Source organism: Phodopus roborovskii, unplaced genomic scaffold, assembly GCF_943737965.1.
Source record: "Phodopus roborovskii unplaced genomic scaffold, PHOROB, whole genome shotgun sequence".
Taxonomy (NCBI): domain Eukaryota; kingdom Metazoa; phylum Chordata; class Mammalia; order Rodentia; family Cricetidae; genus Phodopus; species Phodopus roborovskii.
In genome coordinates, this window is record NW_026125375.1 from 76,838 (window position 1) to 95,930 (window position 19,093).

A 19,093-nucleotide genomic window follows, 5' to 3' on the forward strand; every position below is an offset into this window, starting at 1 on the left:
AATGAAGGATTTCACAGAATTAAAAACTAGTATACAAACTCAATGCTAGGCCATCAAGCTGTCTCAGCAGTTATAAGGAATTTGCTGCCAATCTTGAATGCTTGAGTTTGACCTTAGAAACTCACATGGTAAATAGAGAGAGTTGAGTCCTTCAATTTGCCATCTGACCTCGACATGCATGCCTCCCCTCAATCAAACCCAATACACACAATTATTGTCATCATTACCATCATTACTACAGTATTTGTGGGTGGATGGGTTATCACAGAGCCTGGAACAAATTGCAAGTTCCATTTATATGTGCATAAACACATAAACAGGAAACAAATATCTATTTGACAAATTAATACCCCAATTATTATCATACCAGGAAAAGAGAGGAACAATCAGAACTCACATTGAGCTGAAGTTCATCTGTCCACTGCCCAATGAGACGATAACCAGGGTTGGAGGTGTTTGTTGTCTGGTACTGGAAGATATCATACCGCCCAGGGGCATCCCCATTTTTGTTAAACATCACTGGGGTGCCAGCACTACCTGAAGGACACAAGAAAATGCCAGAATGAAGCAAGATTCCTTCCATCTTCTGAGTGATGAAGTTCAGAGCTAACTGTATTCCTAGTAATATGGTCTCTAATGTTCTCTCCAGCTAATGGCAGGTCATCTCTACAGTGTCTGCACTATGGTAACAGAATGTTGGGAGAAAACATCTCTGTTCCTTTGCATGGCTCTATTCTTGATCTTTCTGAAGATTTTTTCTAAAGCTTTCTCATAAGCAAAAATCAATCCATGAATTAATTTTCAGAGACAAAAATATGTTTTAACACAATGCTGCTGCTAGATGTGATTGCAATATTCATGATGGCTATTTTGTTTTGTACTTCACATTAAATTGAAATTAATAAAGAGTAAGTTCAAAAATAGTAATTGTTAAAATTGATACATCATTACAAATAACCAAAATAATTCACTTAAATGTATGTTTCTCCCCTGACTGAATTTAAGTACTTCTTATATTGATTATTTCTAATTTAGAGAGAGCATGTAGGAAGTAAATGCCAAACAGTGTGCCTGGAAGATAGTCCATAAACATTATTTTCATCTTCAAGCCTTACTTAATTAGGTCTTGTTAAAAGGTACACTTTTGATGAAAAGTGAGATGTTTCAGCAAGTGAGAACATCTGTTGAGCAAATCTGAGAACACGGATTCAAATTCTCAGCACCTCTCCTTCTGTAGTAAAAGAACTGAAATATCAATTTATTCAATTAGGCAGGTGTTTCACATTTATATTTTGATGCACATACAAAAGTGAGCTTGTAAAATTGTGTCATTGTCTGATGCTTGTAATAACTTTGCTATTGGAAACAGAGACAGAAGGGTCTCCTGAACTTTCTGGCTGCCAGCCTCGCTCCAGGTTCAGTAAGAAAGCATTTTTAAAGGAAATGTGAGAGATAAGGCTGTGAGTGGTAGAGGACACCTTATTAGGCACATGAATACCGGACACTAAGAACAAACCCACATCCAGAAAGAGAGATTCTATATTGGGTTTTAAGAGCTATATGAACTGTGTCATCTTACTGAATGATACAACATCATAGCTAGGACAAAGGAACATCTATGGTACATATCTTCTTGTAGTTACGAATTACAGATTTTATGATAGATCTGAATTTCAGAAAAGAAAATCATAGCTTGTGATGGGATGCAAAATGGTCCCAATATGCCTGTTCTGTAATGATGTGACAGAGTTCATGGCCTTAACATGTATAGAAATTCCTGTATAATGTGACTTGGTCCAATTTTCTTACACCAGTCTAACTAAAATAGACACAAAAGGAGCCAAAAGCAGTGTATGTGTGGGTGTATATGTGTCTTATGACAAAAGTAGGTGTGTTTGGAGACATTCATTACAACTGAAATGGGTTATAGAATCTATGAAACAATAGGGAATAGATTTTTATTCAGTCTTCAGAAGGATAATAGACTTGCCTTCACCATTATAGGGGTCCTGGGAAATCTATGGTGGTCTTCCATATTGAAGATATATGAGCTAGTCCATGTTGTGATGGCTAACTTGTTGGTAACTTTGAAACACCTGGGAAGAAGGAGCCTCAATTGAGAGTGTATTTCATCAGATTGGCCTATGGGTCATTTTCTTGATGGCTAATTAACCTAGGAGATACCATCACTAGACAGGGTTATCTAGCCCTGTATAAGAAAGATAGTTTAATGTAAGCCAGAAATCAAGCCATTAAGCAGTATTCCTAAGTGGTAGTCTCTGCTTCAGTTCCTGCCTCCAGATTCCTGTCTTTATCTCTCACTCTGGAGTCTTTCCGTGATGTCTGTGACCTATTAGCTGAAATAAACCTTTTCTTCCTCTGAGCTGTGTTGTGGACATGGTAATCATCACTTGGGCAACAGAAAGCCAAAGTAAGGCACATGTGCATTGTTTAAGACATTAGATTGTGGTTATATTTAGAGGTGTGTGTGTGGGGGGGTGATTAGGTAGGAATTAAAAACACAGCTGGAGGACACAGAACACCAACCTTCCTCATCTTACAGTTAAGAAATTTCTTAAATTCAGGTGGGAAACTTTTCTTGTCTGTGACACAGATAATGCCACCAGATAGCACAGATAATTAAACCAAAATAATACCTAGTAAAAGGTTTTTGAATTTTTGAGACAGATTTATATTACAGTTTGATCTCGCAGTATCTGTGTGACTTGAGTAAATTATTTGAATTTAGCCAACTGTCTGCCACTGTGATGCCTTTCCATAGGGTTAGTGTGCATACTGAATGCAATAACCTAACAGTGTGCACACTCCTGCCTGTGCCCTCAGGTAACAGTCACCCCATAGTAATGCTTTTTTAAAATGAGATCTGTGAATGTGAGTGTTTGTGTGACTCTATGCCACATGTACAGGTATGTGTGGAAGGCAGAAGAGTGGGTTGGTCCCCCTGGAGCTGTAGTTTCTGACAGTTGTCTGTCACCCAGTATTGGTGCTGGAAACTTTACTCTGCTCCCCTGCCCCTGAAAGAGCAGTAGTCACTCATAACTGCTGGAGCATCAATCTAGTTGTTTAATGATTTTGAATAGTGTTTATGTTGTCAGTGTTTATTTCCTTATTGTTTGAAGACCAGAAATAACTTATAGATTTGGTTAGGCAGACAGAAGCTTTTTAGTGCACTTGTGTTGCTCTTTTGAGATCCAATTAAATTTTTTCCCATTTCTATAAACATTTTCTATTTACCAAACAGCAGTATAGCAATATATTGTCCTTAGTGGGAGTGGGCACCAGAAGTCTGTGAATATTGCTCAGATCCCACCAATTTGAGGCAGTGGTTGGTTTGTGGTGAAAGAAATAATTTCAATTTGCTGCTTCTATGCTTTGTCAAGAAAAAATCACCAGATTTAAAAACACTTCATCACAATTCTTTTTAAAAATATTCTTTGAAACCAGGCGGTAGTGTCACATGCCTTTAGTTCCAGCACTCGGGAGGCAGAGACAGGCAGATCTCTGTGAGTTTGAGACCAGCCTGGTCTACAAGAGTTAGTTCCAGGAGAGGCTCCAAAGCTACACAGAGAAACCCTGTTTCGAAAACAAAACAAAACAAACAAAAATATTCTTTGAAATTATAATATAATCATATCATTCTATCTTTAGCCTTTCCCATACTCCCTAACTTCCTAACTTGTTCTCTCTCTCTGTCTCTAATTCATATCCTTGTCCCCATTTTATTGTTGTGACATATAGCTTTCTGGGTTACACAAAGCGTGTGTAACAAATGATACAACAAATGACAAATGATACAACAGAATTTTCAACAATGGTGTCATGCTTTTTAGCAAATATTCCAGGTATGTAAGGACAATAGATGAAATGTGATGTTGCATGTCATTAGGGAGAAATGTGGAAATGTGAGTCCTGTCACTGAGCAGCAAGATATTGCTATTCATATGCCCAGTCTTTCTCTCACTTGGGATGCTTGGACTCATTTTGTGCTTTATTTTTATACAGCATTTTCTAGTCATTAAATTGCATGGCTGGGGCCATTCACACTTTGTGATCAGATAGAAAGAACATCTGAGACCCAGAGCTCCAAGCACTCTCATGTTCACTGGCTCAGGCTTCATCAGAACAGGACACATGGACTAATCTTTCTCCCTTCTCAAAATCTACATGAGGGAAAATGATTCTTGTCATGCCTCTTCCATTCCTATTAAAGTTCATGTTCAAAATTATAGTAGAGGAGATGAAAACTTTATCTAAATGATGATTTCTAATAGTGTATTTTGTACCTCTGACCTTCTGAGTCTATTCTTTAATGAAATGGGCTTATTATTCCCGGAGTGTTTTTTTTTAAATTTTTTAATTTTTTTATTCTTTTTCCATTTTTACATTTCCCTTTAAAAGTACCTACTCATGGACTCATTAAAAGGGAAAATAGGCAAGAGACTTTGAGAACAGAAAAAAGAAAAGAAAGAAAGAAAGAAGTCCAGAGAAAAGGAAAGAAGATATCAGAGTGGTGATTGCCTGCAGAGATCTGTAAGGTGTGAGGGACAGAATGCTGGAACTCTAAGTAAAAGAACTAGGGCTACCAGCCAAGATAGGCCGTGTTATAGCCCATGAAAGCACAGTCACAGACAGGGCTGGCACAGAATTACCCTTCATAACTTCATTGTGAACTACGGGATTATATATTTTATTTTTAAATTTTTATGTTTGATATACAGACAGACCGAGAGAGAGAGAGAGAGAGAGAGAGAGAGAGAGAGAGAGAGAAAGAAGCCCACTTAGAACTCAACTTCAATTTATACTTTAGAAATTCTATAACATCCTTTCAAACTAGTCACAAACAGATTCAGATAAAGTGAACATGCGTCTCATGTACCTAGATAGGAAAGCAAAATAATTGATATTTTCTGTTTTTATAATATACACCTAACTTCCATTTCTTTCCTAGAAATCAGTAAATCTAGCTATAGGCATATTCCTGAATAAATTATCTAGTTATACAGAGATTATTTCAGAATTTTATATACCAGATTGTTTTAAGTTACATTAGGAAATTATTCTATTAGCCCAATTAGTCAGGGTGGACACAATTAGAATGCATTTGCACTCAGGTGTCTGCATGTATTTGTGATGCAAAAAAAAAAAAAAAAAAGAAAAGAAAAGAAAAAAGAAAAAAAAAAAAGATCAGAAGGAAAAAAAGAGCTCCCACTTGCATTCTTAAGAGGTTACCTACTTGGAGGGGCTGAGGTCATACTTTTCAGACACTGTTATCAATTCCTGAAACAACATTTTCCCTGAATTTGAAGTTCAGAATTATTGAGTTATACTCAACTGGTCTAAAGATATGCTCCTAGGGGAAAAGGGCATTTCTCACCAATGTGTTAGGAGAAGTTTTTATGATTATAAAAAAAAAGTCAAAATCTTAACTGTGCAAAGGATAGCAGAATTCTCTATAGCAGATTGCAGAGATGCAAATTATAGATTGGTCCCTGCAATTTCATAGTTGTAAAGTGGGAGCCAGATATTTTCTTCTCTATGCACATTCATTTATTAACTGGAAATGAAGAAAGTAAACCAATATATATATATATATATATATATATATATATATATATATATTTCTGCAAGGAGTTCTGGTATTTCGGACTGAAAAAGATATTCTTAATAAGATCCTAGTTCTAGGTATTCTTATTTATTCTGAGATGCCATCTTTGACGAATAGTTAGGTAGATATATACAGCATAAGGCACATATACATATCTTCATGTGTATCTATTTTGATACCTATCTGTATAAATATATATAAATTTGTGTGGATATCTGCAATTTTAGTCATATACAATTTCTATTAATTTACTGCTCTGACATGAGGTTCAATATATACTATGCATTTAAAATTTTCTCAGTTCTATTACCTGCAAAAGCTAGTATCAGAATTGTGAACAACTCCAAAATGCATATTTACTAGCTGTTCTGGTTTATTTTTAATGTTTGTTTTTGTTAACTTGACACAAGGTAGAGTTATCTGTGAAAAGGAACTTCCATTGAGAAAGTTCCTCCATCATATTGCCTGTAGGCAATCCTAGAGTACATTTTCTTGATTAATGATGAATTGAAAGGGCCTTGCACATTCGGGATGGTGCCACCCAAGGGCAGGTGTTCCTGAGTTGTGTAGGAAGGCTGGCTGAGCAAGCCATGGGGAATAAGCCAGTAAGTAGTTTCCTACATAGCCTCTACTTCTGGGTTCCAGACCTCACTTCCTTCTATTATGTAATGTTTTGTGAAATAGAATCTAAATAAACCCTTTCCTCTCCAAGTTGATTTTGGTCATAGTGCTTTTTCTTTCACAGCAGCAGAAACCCTAATTAAGACACTAGGTATGTGAAATACCTGAATATGGTATTTTTTGTCTCTAGCCTTTAATAGTTAGGTATTATTTCCCCAAGTTTACTGTATTCATGTTTCCTTGTTTATTGTTGCTATAGTGCTAATTTGTAATACAGGTAGAATTTTAAAATATATATATTTATTATTTTTTCTTATTTTACATATCAATCCCAGTTCCCTCTCCCTCCCTCCCTTCCATGTCCCCTGACTCCCCCCCCTTGTCCCATTTACACACCCCCCACTCCACAGGGAGGATGATGCCTTCCAGGAGAGATCATCAAAATCTTTCAAGTCATTTGGAGAACTGTCTAGGCCCTCCCTCTTGCCTCTGGAGAGGCTACCATAAATGATCTTCACTGATAATGAGATTGATAACTAACTTATATGCCGTCATAGAGCCCTCATCTAGTAGCTGATGGAAACAGAAGCAGACTCCCACAGCTAATCTCTAAGCCAAACTCCTGTAATCCAGTTGCAGAGAGGGAGGAGTCATAAGAAAAGGGGTCAAGACCAGGCTACAGAAACCCACAGAGACAGCTGACCTGAACAAGGGGGGATCTCATGGATCCCCAGACTGATATTTGGCAAACCAGCATTGTACCCACTCAGACCCCCTGAACATGGGTCTCAGTCAGAAGGCCTGGGCAGCCTAAGGGACATCTGACAGTGGAACCAGGATGTATCCCTGGTGCATGAAAAGACTCTGGGAGCACATTCCCCATGGAGGGTTATTCCCTTAGCCTACAGGTAGAATTTTTTGTTACAAGATCTATTGAGTTTTAATCGAATTCCTTAAGTTTTGTTATGCAAAGCATCAAGACATCTTTAGACTCAGACTATAGAGAAAGTATTTTTGCCTGTCACGTTTGCACTATTTATTTATTTTGTCTACTTATGTTTACTAGTTTCTTTTAGGTAGCTTATTTTAGGAGGATTTTGTATTTTGAGGGGTAGGCTCATAATCTGAGATGTAAGTTTATACTACAATTTTAAACTATCCCTTATGACCTTGCGACTATGCATCTCCTGCCTCATTTCCTTCCTTTATTTTCTCTCTTCCTCACCTACGTTCTCTAAAGAAAAAAAAAATGGCTTTATATGAAAGATCTGGATTTCAAGAAAAGAACATACCATAGCCCTCTCACATGTAGTCATTCATTCTCTTTTCTATGTTTCATTTCTTCACCCATTCCCACACTGGTTTGTTCACTTGAAAGTACATAATTAGCATGGTTATGATCTTACTTGAGCCAATGGCAATGTACTTTATGTAACTTATGAAAAAGGAGATGATATTTGCTTAGCATTCCCTTCAGTACAGACATTTATAGACTCACCATTGAAATTAACATTGCGGATATACTTCAACAACTTCTTTCCCCCTGCTTGCTCCATCTCTGGGCATACTCCCCGGTAATCAGCACACAGATCCTTATTCATGTGATGAAGGGCATGCGCCATGGCGTAGACAGCATCAATCACAAACTGAACTTTACCCTCCTGCTCATAATTGGAGTCTTTTCCAATTCGCTCCTGTCCTGCACATTAAAACAAGAAACACAGACAGATTCGAGTTGATTGGGAGTGCACATTTCCATCTGCTTTTGATCTTGCATGAAGATAATAAGTATCTGGGAAGACTAACAGTGCAAGCCACTTAGTCACCTGTGGTCATCATGTCCAATTTTTTTCTAATTTGGGAATTTTCTTTTAGAGACCTTCACATTGACTATTTGGATTTATGACATACAGCACAGAAGGACTTCAAAGGAGCACTGTGATGATGTCTTTTGTCATGAGCCAACATGGAACTTGGAGTAATGTGCTCTTACCACACCTGTTTCAGTTTGGAGGGAGTTGAGAGATCTATATTAAAATCTTTAAGGATTGTTTGCTCTGGAAGGGACAATGGTATCATGACAGACATAAACACACAGGTCTGCAAGCCTGAACTCTCATTATCTTTCCTGTACCTGCTTTCCTGTTGTGCTCCTGTGGTCATTACTGGAGACTTGGGTACTCAGAGCAGAAACTCTGGTCTTATTATTTTTATAACATTTCTCTCTCCCACTGTCTCTCACAGACAGATGCAATGTATGTCACAGTCTTACCAATTCTATCTCAGACAATACACAACATTTTGGACACACTACCAATATTTGTGTTTTAACATGTCTTGATCTTTTATTATAATGTGAGACTAGAGGTGTTTATTTAATGTTTCATTATTCATGTTTATCTCTGCAAATGGCAGAGCTCACAACCATACTCAAGACTCATTCAGAATCTCTTACCAGCTCCCCACTAACCACAGAATATATATTAAGTAACCCTCTTCCCCTGTTCACAATAGGTAGTCATTCTTCAGCTTGGCCCCATCTGCACAATCATGGTGACAGCTGACAAGGACTGTGTTTCCATGCACATTGGAAATACTTTTTATCTTTGTTCTGCTACTCTAAGTTCTACCCTCACTTGGAGAGTTACATAACCTACCTCCTTATTCAACTCATGGGAAACAATGGTGTGCTCAGTTTGTCATATCATAAACAATTGTATTATCATATTGACCTTCCTCCATCCTGTCTCCAGGTTTCTTTGTTTTTGTGTGTGGTGATCTATTGTTTATGATATAATAAAGCCACTGAAGACTGCAAAGCCAGCCACACTAGTTACCCATAGAAGCTGGGCATCAGTGGTACACACCTGTAATCTCATGACTCAGAAGACAGAGGTAGATGGATCTCTGTGAGTTCAAGGTTACCCAGGGCTACATGAAAGTGAATCAGCCTCAAAAAGGAACAGAGTTCATACCATTAATCCCATCACTAGAGAGGTTTATAAGGAAGAAGCAAAGGGCCTCGTGTGAGATTCAGTCACATGGAACATGTATCTCATTTCAGCCTTGGTAGAGGTAAGAGCTACTGGTTGGCTGCTTTGCTTCTCTGATCTTCATCTTTAACCTCAAAATATGTTTCTTGGCTTTTATTATTTGTGTTATAGGTGTGTGTGTGTGTGTGTGTGTGTGTGTGTGTGTACTTTTAGTATTCTTTTTAAATTTTCCTTTATTTTAGAGATTATAATATAATTTTAACAATCTCCCCTTCTCCTTCTTCTTTCTAAATTTTCCCATATACTCTCCTTGATCTATTTCCAATTCATGGCCTCTTCTTTCATTAATTGCTGTTATAGGCATATATGTATACACAAATATATCCTTAAATACAATGCAGTCACTTAATATAATGTTACTTGTAAATATTTTCAGGGATGACCAGTTGGTATTAGATGGCCAATTACTGCTCAGTTCCCTGAAAAAGAGTATTTTCCTAATCTCAGAATTGTGTATTTGCCCACAGTTCTTTATTGAGGCCTTGTGGATTTCTCTGTCTACTCTTACCTGTCTGTTGGTATTGTCCTTGTTTATGTTAATGTGACCATGCTATTGGGATTTTACTTATAAGGAGACATAATTAACAATAACCTTTTTCCATGTCTTCTGTACATCTGTGACCATTGTTAATTTCTCTAGCTTTGCTCACATTCTTTGACTTCCTTTGATAGGAAGTCCTTTGTCTGACTTTCATCCTTTATAGTTTAATTCTTCCTTCCTATACTTTGCTTGTTAGTCTTACCAAACATTACAATATTCTATTATATCCATAGGCAAAATATTATAAAGCTTCACTCATAGGCCTCTCCATGACAATTTATATTCCATCTGTCTCCATGGCAAAAAAGCACAGCATTTGAACATCTAGCAGATGTTCAAGACCTGTGTGTTATATTATGTAACAGGCCAGGTATCATTGGTAGGTGCCTGTCATCTCAGCACTTAGGAAGTAGAGGCAGGAAGTTCAACATTTTAAGACATTTAAGACCCTTTCTTTAAAAAAAATGTATGGATGAAAAATCATAAAATAGATTTTTTTAAAGTTTTTCAAAATTATATTCACTTTATGAGACCTAAAAGTCTACCTCCACAGTGAGACACCCACTCCAACAAGGCCACACCTCCTAATAGTGCCACTCCTTTTGGTGGCCATTTTTTTTCAAACCACCACTTTGAACAACCTTCATATCAATTGCTGATCTATACCAGTAAATTCCCCACGAGATGGGCTGCACCATTTTTCTGTGCCAATCACAAGATGGAAAATTTTTTGTTTCCTTACCACCCACCATGACAGTAGAAGACACTGCAAAATTTCAATATGAGTTCATTGGGTACAGGGCAGCTTCAACTACTGTTTTATATGTTATATTTCTTTGTGTGTATTTGTGCCATCTAAGTACATGTCTGGGTACCGACACAAAAGAGACAAGAGAAAGGCATCTGGAATCTTGCTCTAATATTTTCTGCCTTATTTTCTTGACCAGTATGCAAGATCTATTCTGGCAAACGTTGTGAAGAATGAATCCAAGTCTTAGTGTCTCTCTGGCTATTGTAACATTACCATTGGATATTGTTTTGTATTAAATATATCACAGTCCTGTTCTCCAGCTTGAGTATCTTTTGAATATACATTGTAAATTTACATGTAACTATGTCTATGTCCAATTTAAAATCTGCTTATTTGTTGTTTTCCACATACTAACAGTGAAGTTCAAGTTATTATGGCATGATAATATCTTCAAATAGCTTGCTAAGAAAGTTTTTGCCCTTTGGCTGGTGGGAAATTTGGTAGGAATAAGCTGACCTTGAACTTGGAGCAATTTTCCCAATTCTGTCCCAAACACTAGCATATCAGGTTTATGGCCTTGAATCTGACATTCCTGGTTATTCTCTTATATAATCTTTATTATCAGTGACCTAGCTCCAGAAAAAATAAATAAATAAAAGAACCGTTTAAGCAATCAGTAACAAAATTTAATCAATTTGTGTTGTTTAAAAAAATTTACCTTGGACAGAAACTTTACTAAAAGTGAGACATCCTAGGTACCATTTGATTAATTTGAGTATCTTTTGGTTATTTCAATAGTACTTACAATTGTTTTCTCCTAAAAGTTTTTCAATTGTTTTATATGAGTGTTTTGCCTGCATGTATTTGTACTACATGCATGCATAGTGCTCAGTGGGGCCAAAAGTGAGTATCAGAAACCTGGAAAAGAAGTTTTTGACATTTGTGAACTGTCATATGTGTGCTGGGATTGAACCTGGATGTTCTAGAAGAAGAGTCAGTGTTTTAATTTTATTTTTTTATTTTTTGGTTTTTCAAGGCAGGGTTTTTCTGTATTGCTTTGGAGCCTGTCCTGGAACTAGCTCTATAGACCAGGCTGGCCTTGAACTCACAAAGATACACCTGCCTCTGCCTCCTAAGTGCTGGGATTAAAGGCATGCATCCACCAACACCCAGCCATCCAGCAGTTTTAACTCCTGAGATATTGTTGTAGTTCCTCTGACTTAACTGTTAAGTGTTCCTTAGGTTCTGTCTCAGTGAGGGCAGATGGTTTTGCTGCTTCATATACAGCTTTTATTTTCCATGTATCTTCTCATTGGCTTTTATCTATGCATATGAAACTAATATTTCACCTAATTCACTGGATTCCAACTTTTTATTACAAAAATTTTAAACAGAAATCAAAGTTAAAATAAATTTAGAGTAAGTCTGGCAATTATATCTTAGCATCATTTTATTGTTGTAAGGCCATGTTTATTGTGCTAACATTACCATCTTATTTTATATGCCTATTCATTTTTAATATTAATTTTCTAACATGATACTTTGCAAATTTTTCCTGTTTTTATAGAACTCAAAAAAGCAATATTGGAGGTATTACAACCACTATAAACTCACACTATGAAATGACTTTAGTCCAATAATATAGGAGAACAGTTTCTAGCAAGCTTTAATATGGACATTTATCCCAGAAAGAACAATTTGAAAAATAATAGAACTGTTTTTGGTAATGAAATATTTTATTGCTGGAGAAATAGTTCAAGCTTTATGTCTTTCTTGGAGAGTCACCAGGTAAATTAACATATTAGAAGCTCTGGGAAGGCTTCAGGATTAGATTTGTAAGACTCACAGAACTTGAAAAACATAGCCTTGTTATAGGGAACCAGATATAGGGAGGTTATTTACCAACAACCAAAAGTATCAGGTAGATACTTTTGTGGCAAATGATTTTCCTACTGTGGCAATTGATTATATCACTGTGATAAAACAGTTTGAAAAAGACAGTTTAATAGAGAAAAGAAGTATGTTGTCTCAGTTGTAGAGACCAGTCTGTATGACCCCCTGTACTTGAACAATATATCATGGCTGATGAGGCCTGTGGCAGATAACAGGTAGTCCCATCAGGGTGATGAAGAGAGTGACAGAAAGTGACCAGGGATAACACACTCCCAAGAACCTGTTCATGGCAACCTTCATCCTCCAGCTAGGTCCCATCTTTCCAAGTCTCCAGAATTATACCAAAATAGCATCACAAACGGCACTACAAAATTGAAATGTAAGCCTATAGAGGTGGGGGGTGAGGTTTAAAATTTAAACCTCATCAGGCAGTTATGAGTATCTGCTAACTTTGAAGTCTTAGCTACTCATGAGGTATGACTTTAACTCCTGGTTCATTTTCTACTTGGTATTTGATTACGTTGCAATATTGATGGCAACTACTGGGAGTGAGGAATGCTGGATCCCTCTGGAACATTGAGGGATGATTTTAACCGGTCAAAACTCATGGCCTGTTTCTCTCAGGTAGTGGTTTCCATCTCTTCTTAGAGGGAATATCTTGAAGACTCATAAAGTAAATGAAAATTAAAAAAATAGAACTCACAAGAAGATCAACATTTAAGAATCACAAGATCAACACCCAAGGTATAAACTTGGACTTTCTGGCCAGGAGAAAAGCTGAGCTCCCTAAGAATCATTCAGAGGGATGCAGAAAGCTCCATGTATACAGCTAGTTCATTAATGTGCCTCTAAGTAACCCTTCACCCATTATCCTGCAAATAAGACCAGGAAGTATGATTTCTGATTTTCTTGATAGATTTTTTTTTTGTCTGTCTTGTCTGTCATAGTTATGCTATCTGAAGAAAGAGAAGTTAGTCCATGTATTATCTATGTATTATCTCCCTTCCCCCACCAAAAGGTGACAAAATATTTTCCAGTGGATCAATGTAGAAAGAGGTGTGGGCTTTAAGTATAACCAATGAGATGAACGAGTTTGCTTACAAAATTCTGGAAGCATTGAATGCTTTGATGAAGAGAATCATCTATTGTATGATAGGTGCCCTGACTCCCACCATCATTGCAATTACTGTAGTCATTGTGTAGTCCTGAGTAAATAATGTATTATATCCATAGCAACAGAATATAGGGCAAATATACAAAAGTATATCAGAGCAATTAATTAGTTAAGACTACATTTTTTCCATGCAATAAACTAATGGTTTAAACACCTAATAAAGCTTGATATCCAGTATCTCTAGGTTTCTTCAACTGCTGCTTTTATTCACATATCAATTTACAAAGTTCCAAAGGACTAGCATTAAGTACATAAAACTCACGCTGCATGGCAGTATTAAATATCTTCAACAGCATAGCTTGCAACAGAATTATAAAAAGCCTTTTCAATTAATTCTCACTTAACACCTCGTTCTTTTAACTGTTTAAATAGGATGTTCTTATACCCAGTCCTTCATGTTCTTTACTTCACTCTCACCATCATATTTGCAAGGAAGTCTCTGAGTTTGAGATAAAGTAAGGACTTGGTTGCATTGTATTCTGGGTGTCTGGTCTGCAAAGAAGCTAACCTTCCTCCCTCTCCTGATTTTCTGCTTCTTACTTTTATCCAGAGTCTAGTATTTAATTTTTAAATGGACACTCTGTTTTAAAAATAATATTTTATTAATTCTTTGTGAATTTCATATATTACAATTTGATCAAATGCATACTCCTCACTTCCTTTTGAGTAAGAATTAGCAGCTTTGTACAAGAAAAAATCAACTCATGATTCTCACCATCAGAATGTTTAATGGTAACTCCGCTGTGGAGCCTTTTACTTTGAAGGGCTTGCTTATCCTGCTTTCTGGAATGCATTCCTTTCTCAGATTACAGGGCTTTGTGAAAATGCATATTCAATTAACAGGCAAAATGGATATGGAAAACTGAAAAAAAGTAGAACTGATATTATTAATACAGGTGATGCTATTGGAAAGAGACTGTAACAGGAGGAGATGAGAATGGGCATGAGAACCAATCAAAGACATTGGTCTTCTCACTAGAGCCCAGAGGTCCCAGAAAGGTACAGTAGAAATCAGTGACTGGTTAATTTGATGGCTTACTATATGTTTCTAAAGGAATGAGAAAAGAATGAACATCTGCAAATTTTATTTTGCTTTCAAGTGTCAGTTGAAGTTATTTGTTCTTCAAAGTACTCTGTGAAACTAAACTTGCTTTGTCCTGGTAGTACTTTTGAAATTTCCCTCCCTCTCTCTCTCTCTCTCTCTTATCTCTCTCTCTCTCTCTCTCTCTCTCTCTCTCTCTCTCTCTCTCTCTGTGTGTGTGTGTGTGTGTGTGTGTGTCCCAGTGGATACAGCACCACTCATGTTTACATCAGTGAACATCCTTGAATGATCATTCTTGCCTAGTACATTTATCAAATAGTGTTCTTGTTCATTGCTATATATACTAAGATCTCTGGCCAAAAAGCTTCCAGGGATTCTCCCAACTCTACCTGCCATCTGGCTTTAGGAGTAGTAGGTGTGAGTAGGAGTAGACAGGTGTGAGCTACAGGTCTGGTTTATGTGGGTTCTGCAAATCCAACTCAGATTCTCCTGCTTTCATAGCAAGTCCTTTACCCACCTGTCATCTTCCCAGACCTGGAAGTCCCTTTAAATCTTATGTTACATTTTGAACAAAAAAAAAACACGGAACAAAAAGATTTATATATTTATTGAGATTAAGGATAGATACTGTGTGTTTGTTGCTGACTGTCCATGAGCTAGGCTCTGTGGACAGGGCTTGACTTTTAACCTTTAAAAGACCCTCAGTTAAGAATAATTATTTTCTCTCTTCATACCCATTTCCTGTTTTATTGTTATTTTGCTATACTTTATGTAGTACAGTGAAAGGATGTTTTTCCTCCTTATTCTTTTCATGCTCTGATTAGATTCTCAGTCATAATTCATCTTCCACTTTCATCTTAGCAAATATATATATATATATATATATATATATATATATATATATATATATATGGGTTTAAGACATAGTCTCTAGCACAGGATAGCCTGAAGAGTCATTTCCGATAAGGATATCCTTGAGTTTCTGACCCACTTGACATCATCTATTTCATGTTTGGGCCACAGTTATGCACCACACCTGGTGTGTGTGATGCTCTGGAGCAAATCAAGTGTTTCCTAAATGCTTGGCAAACACTATTCTGCCTAAGGTATTATCACCAGTCCCTAGCTATGATTTTCACTTGCATTCTCTGATCATTTTGAATGATTCATTGCCAGTTTCCTGTAGGATGAAACGAATAGTTAAAAAAAAAAAAAACATTATGACCATCTATGATGTTCCTGTAGGAATAGAATTTAAAACCCAGAACAACACATAAAATCCTAGTAGAAAGAATAAAAGAGAAAGAAAAGGAGGAAAAACGAAGGAAATCTTATTAATTCATCCTCCAATTCTTGTAACTACAAGTTGCTTTCAGCAGAAAAGGGATCACTGTAATGATCTAGAGCAATAGCAGTGACCAGGCTACTTCAGATGAGCAGAGAACACCAGGAAGCAGGACAAGCTGTGTAGTCAATCCATCTCACTTACTGTTTCAAGTATTCATGGAAATGCCTCCTCTACCTTAGTAAACCCAGTTTTTGTTAATATGATTGAATCTTATCTTCACACATATGTAGATTTACTGGGGAGATACTGAATTTGAAATGGAGCAAAGATGGCTAAGGATGTTGAATACTTTCTTAAGTGTCTTTGTGCCATTTTGGATTCCTCTGTGGAGAATTATCTATTCAATCCTGTACCCCACTTTTTAATTGGATTATTTGGTGTTTTGGTGAATAGCTTCTTAGAAAGTGCTCAATATCCTTAGACATCAGGGAAATGTGAATCAAGGTAACTCTGAAATACCATCTTATTCCTGTTTGAATGACTAAAATTGGGAATACCAATGACAGTTTATGCTGTCAGGATACAGCAAGAGGGGAACACTCCTCCACTGTTTGTGGGAGCGAAAACTTGTACAGCCATTTTGCAGATCAATATAGCAGTTCCTCAGGAAAATGGGAATCAGTCTACCACAGGATCCAGCAATTTCACTCTTAGGCTTATAACCAAAAGATGCACATCCATGCAACAAAGACATCTGTTTAACTATGTTCGCACCAGCATTATGTGTAATAGCTAGGACCTGGAAACAACCTAGATGCCCCTCAACTGAAGAATGGATAAAGAAAATGTACATTTACACAATGGAGTGCTACTCAGCAGAACAAAATCAATGAAATCTTGATATTCACAGGCAAATGGATGGAAATGGATGGAAGGAGAAGAAACAATCCTGAATGAGGTAACTCAGTCACAAAAAGACAAACATGGCTTGTACTGACTCATATATGGATTTAGACATAGAACAAAGGATTACTAGCCTACAATTCCCACCACCAGAAAAAAATAGGAAACAAGGATGACCCTAATAAAGCCATAATTGTTTCCCCCAAAGAAGAAGAAGAAATGGAATAGATCTCCTGAGCATATTGGGAGCAAGGGGGAGGGGGTCAATGAGTAGAGAGGGAGTTAGGAGAAAGAGAAGGGGAAAAGAGGAAGGAAGAGGAGACCATGAGGGAACAGGAAGATTGAGTTAGGGGATAAATAGAGGAAAGCAAGAAAAGAGATATCATAATAGAGGGAGCTATTATAGGTTTGAAGAAAAATCTGGCACTAGGGAAATGTCCAGAGACCTATGAGGATGACACCAACTAAAAATCTGAGCAATAGTGGAAAGGCTACCTTAAATGCCCTTCCATGAAAACTCCAACCCAAGGAAGTTAACTACACTCACAAACATAGGCAATAGATAATCCCACTTCACCAGAACCCACAGGGAAAGCAGGACAAATATATTCACAATACTATGGCCATCAACAAATCTAAACACACAAGCATTAATAATCAATGGTCCTTACTTTCCCTGAACGTTAATGGTCTTAACTAGCCTATAAAAAGACACAGGCTAAGAGAATGGATAAGAAGACAGAATCTATGCCCCACATACAAAGTCACCCACATTCATAAAAAAAAAAAATGCAACTAAAAATCAAAGCTTTCACACACTCATAGTGGGAGATGTTAATACCCCACTCTCACCACTAGACAGGACCACCAGACTGAAACTTAACAAAGAAAAGAAACAAAAGAACTAAAAGAAGTTATGTCTCAATTGGGTTTAACAGACATCTACAAACATTCCAACCAAACACAAAAGAATATTCCTTCTTCTCTGCCCCACATGGAACCTTCTCTAAAATCAACCACATAGCAACATAGCAAACCTCAACAAATACAAAAAAAAAAAAAAAAAAAAAATGAATAGTCCCCTGTATCTTATCAGACCATCACACTTTAAAGTTGGAATTCAACAATAAAAATCGCACAAAAAACCTACAAACTCATGGAAACTGAATAATGCATAATTGCACCATATTTGGGTCAAAGAAGAAATATAGAAAGAAATTATGAACTTCCTAGAATTCAATGAGAGAATGAGGACATATCATACCTGAACTTACGGGACACCTTGAAAGCAGTGCTACGAGGGAAGTTCATTGCACTAAGTGCCCAATGAAGAAAATAGAGGGTAGTCACACTAGAGAATTAACAGCACAACTGAAAGCCTTAGAACAAAAAGAAGCAAACTCACCCCAGAGGAGTAGATGCCAGGAAACAATCAATTTCAAGACTGAAAACAATAAAGTAGAAACCAGGAAAACAATACCAAAAAAAAAAAAAATGCAACAAAGAGTTGTTTTTTTGAAAAATCAACAAGATAGACAAAACTTTATCTAAAGTAACCAAAAAGCAGAGAGAGAGAACATGCAAATTAACAAAATCACAAACAAAAAGGGGGATATAACAATGGACACTCAGGAAATCCAAACAATTTTCAGGTCATAATTTGAAAACCTGTACTTTCACAAAATTTGAAAATTCGAAGGAAATGGACAAATTTCTGTATAACTATCACTTATCAAAATTAAATCAAGAACAGATAAGCAACTTAAATAGACCTATAACCCCTAATGAAATAGATACAGTCGTCAAAAGCCCACCAACCAAAAAGAGCCTAGGACCAGATGGCTTCAGTGCAGAATTCTACCAGAAATTCAAAGAAGAGCTAATACCAATACTCCTCAAATTGTTCCACACAATAGAACAAGAAGGCTGATTACCAAACTCTTTTTATGAGACCACAATTACTTTGGTACCCAAGCCACCCAAAGACACAAACTAAGAGAGCTACAGACCAATATCCATTATGAACATTGATGCAAAAATACTCAATGAAATACTGACAAATGGAATCCAAGAACACATCAGAGAAATCATCCAGCCTTAACCTACTAGGCAGGGAGATGAAGGTAATCCAAATTGGAAAGGAAGAAGTCAAACTGTCACTATTTGCAGATGATATGATAGTTTACATAAGCAATCCAAGA

The 19,093-nt window shown here is 36.8% G+C and overlaps 1 protein-coding gene across 1 annotated transcript in view; it reads right to left on the bottom strand.

Moving 5' to 3' along the window:
* Positions 1-397: 397 nt before the first annotated feature.
* LOC127214603 (metabotropic glutamate receptor 7-like) overlaps positions 398-19,093 on the bottom strand; it is a gene marked incomplete at its 3' end in the record, with an annotated part of 78,870 nt that continues 60,174 nt past the window's right edge. Inside the window, exons 3-4 of the mRNA XM_051174948.1 lie at positions 7,746-7,946; positions 398-537 (exon numbers count right to left, since the gene is read on the bottom strand). Coding sequence (XP_051030905.1) covers positions 398-537; positions 7,746-7,946 — 341 coding nt within the window. The remainder of the gene's footprint in view (positions 538-7,745; positions 7,947-19,093) is intronic.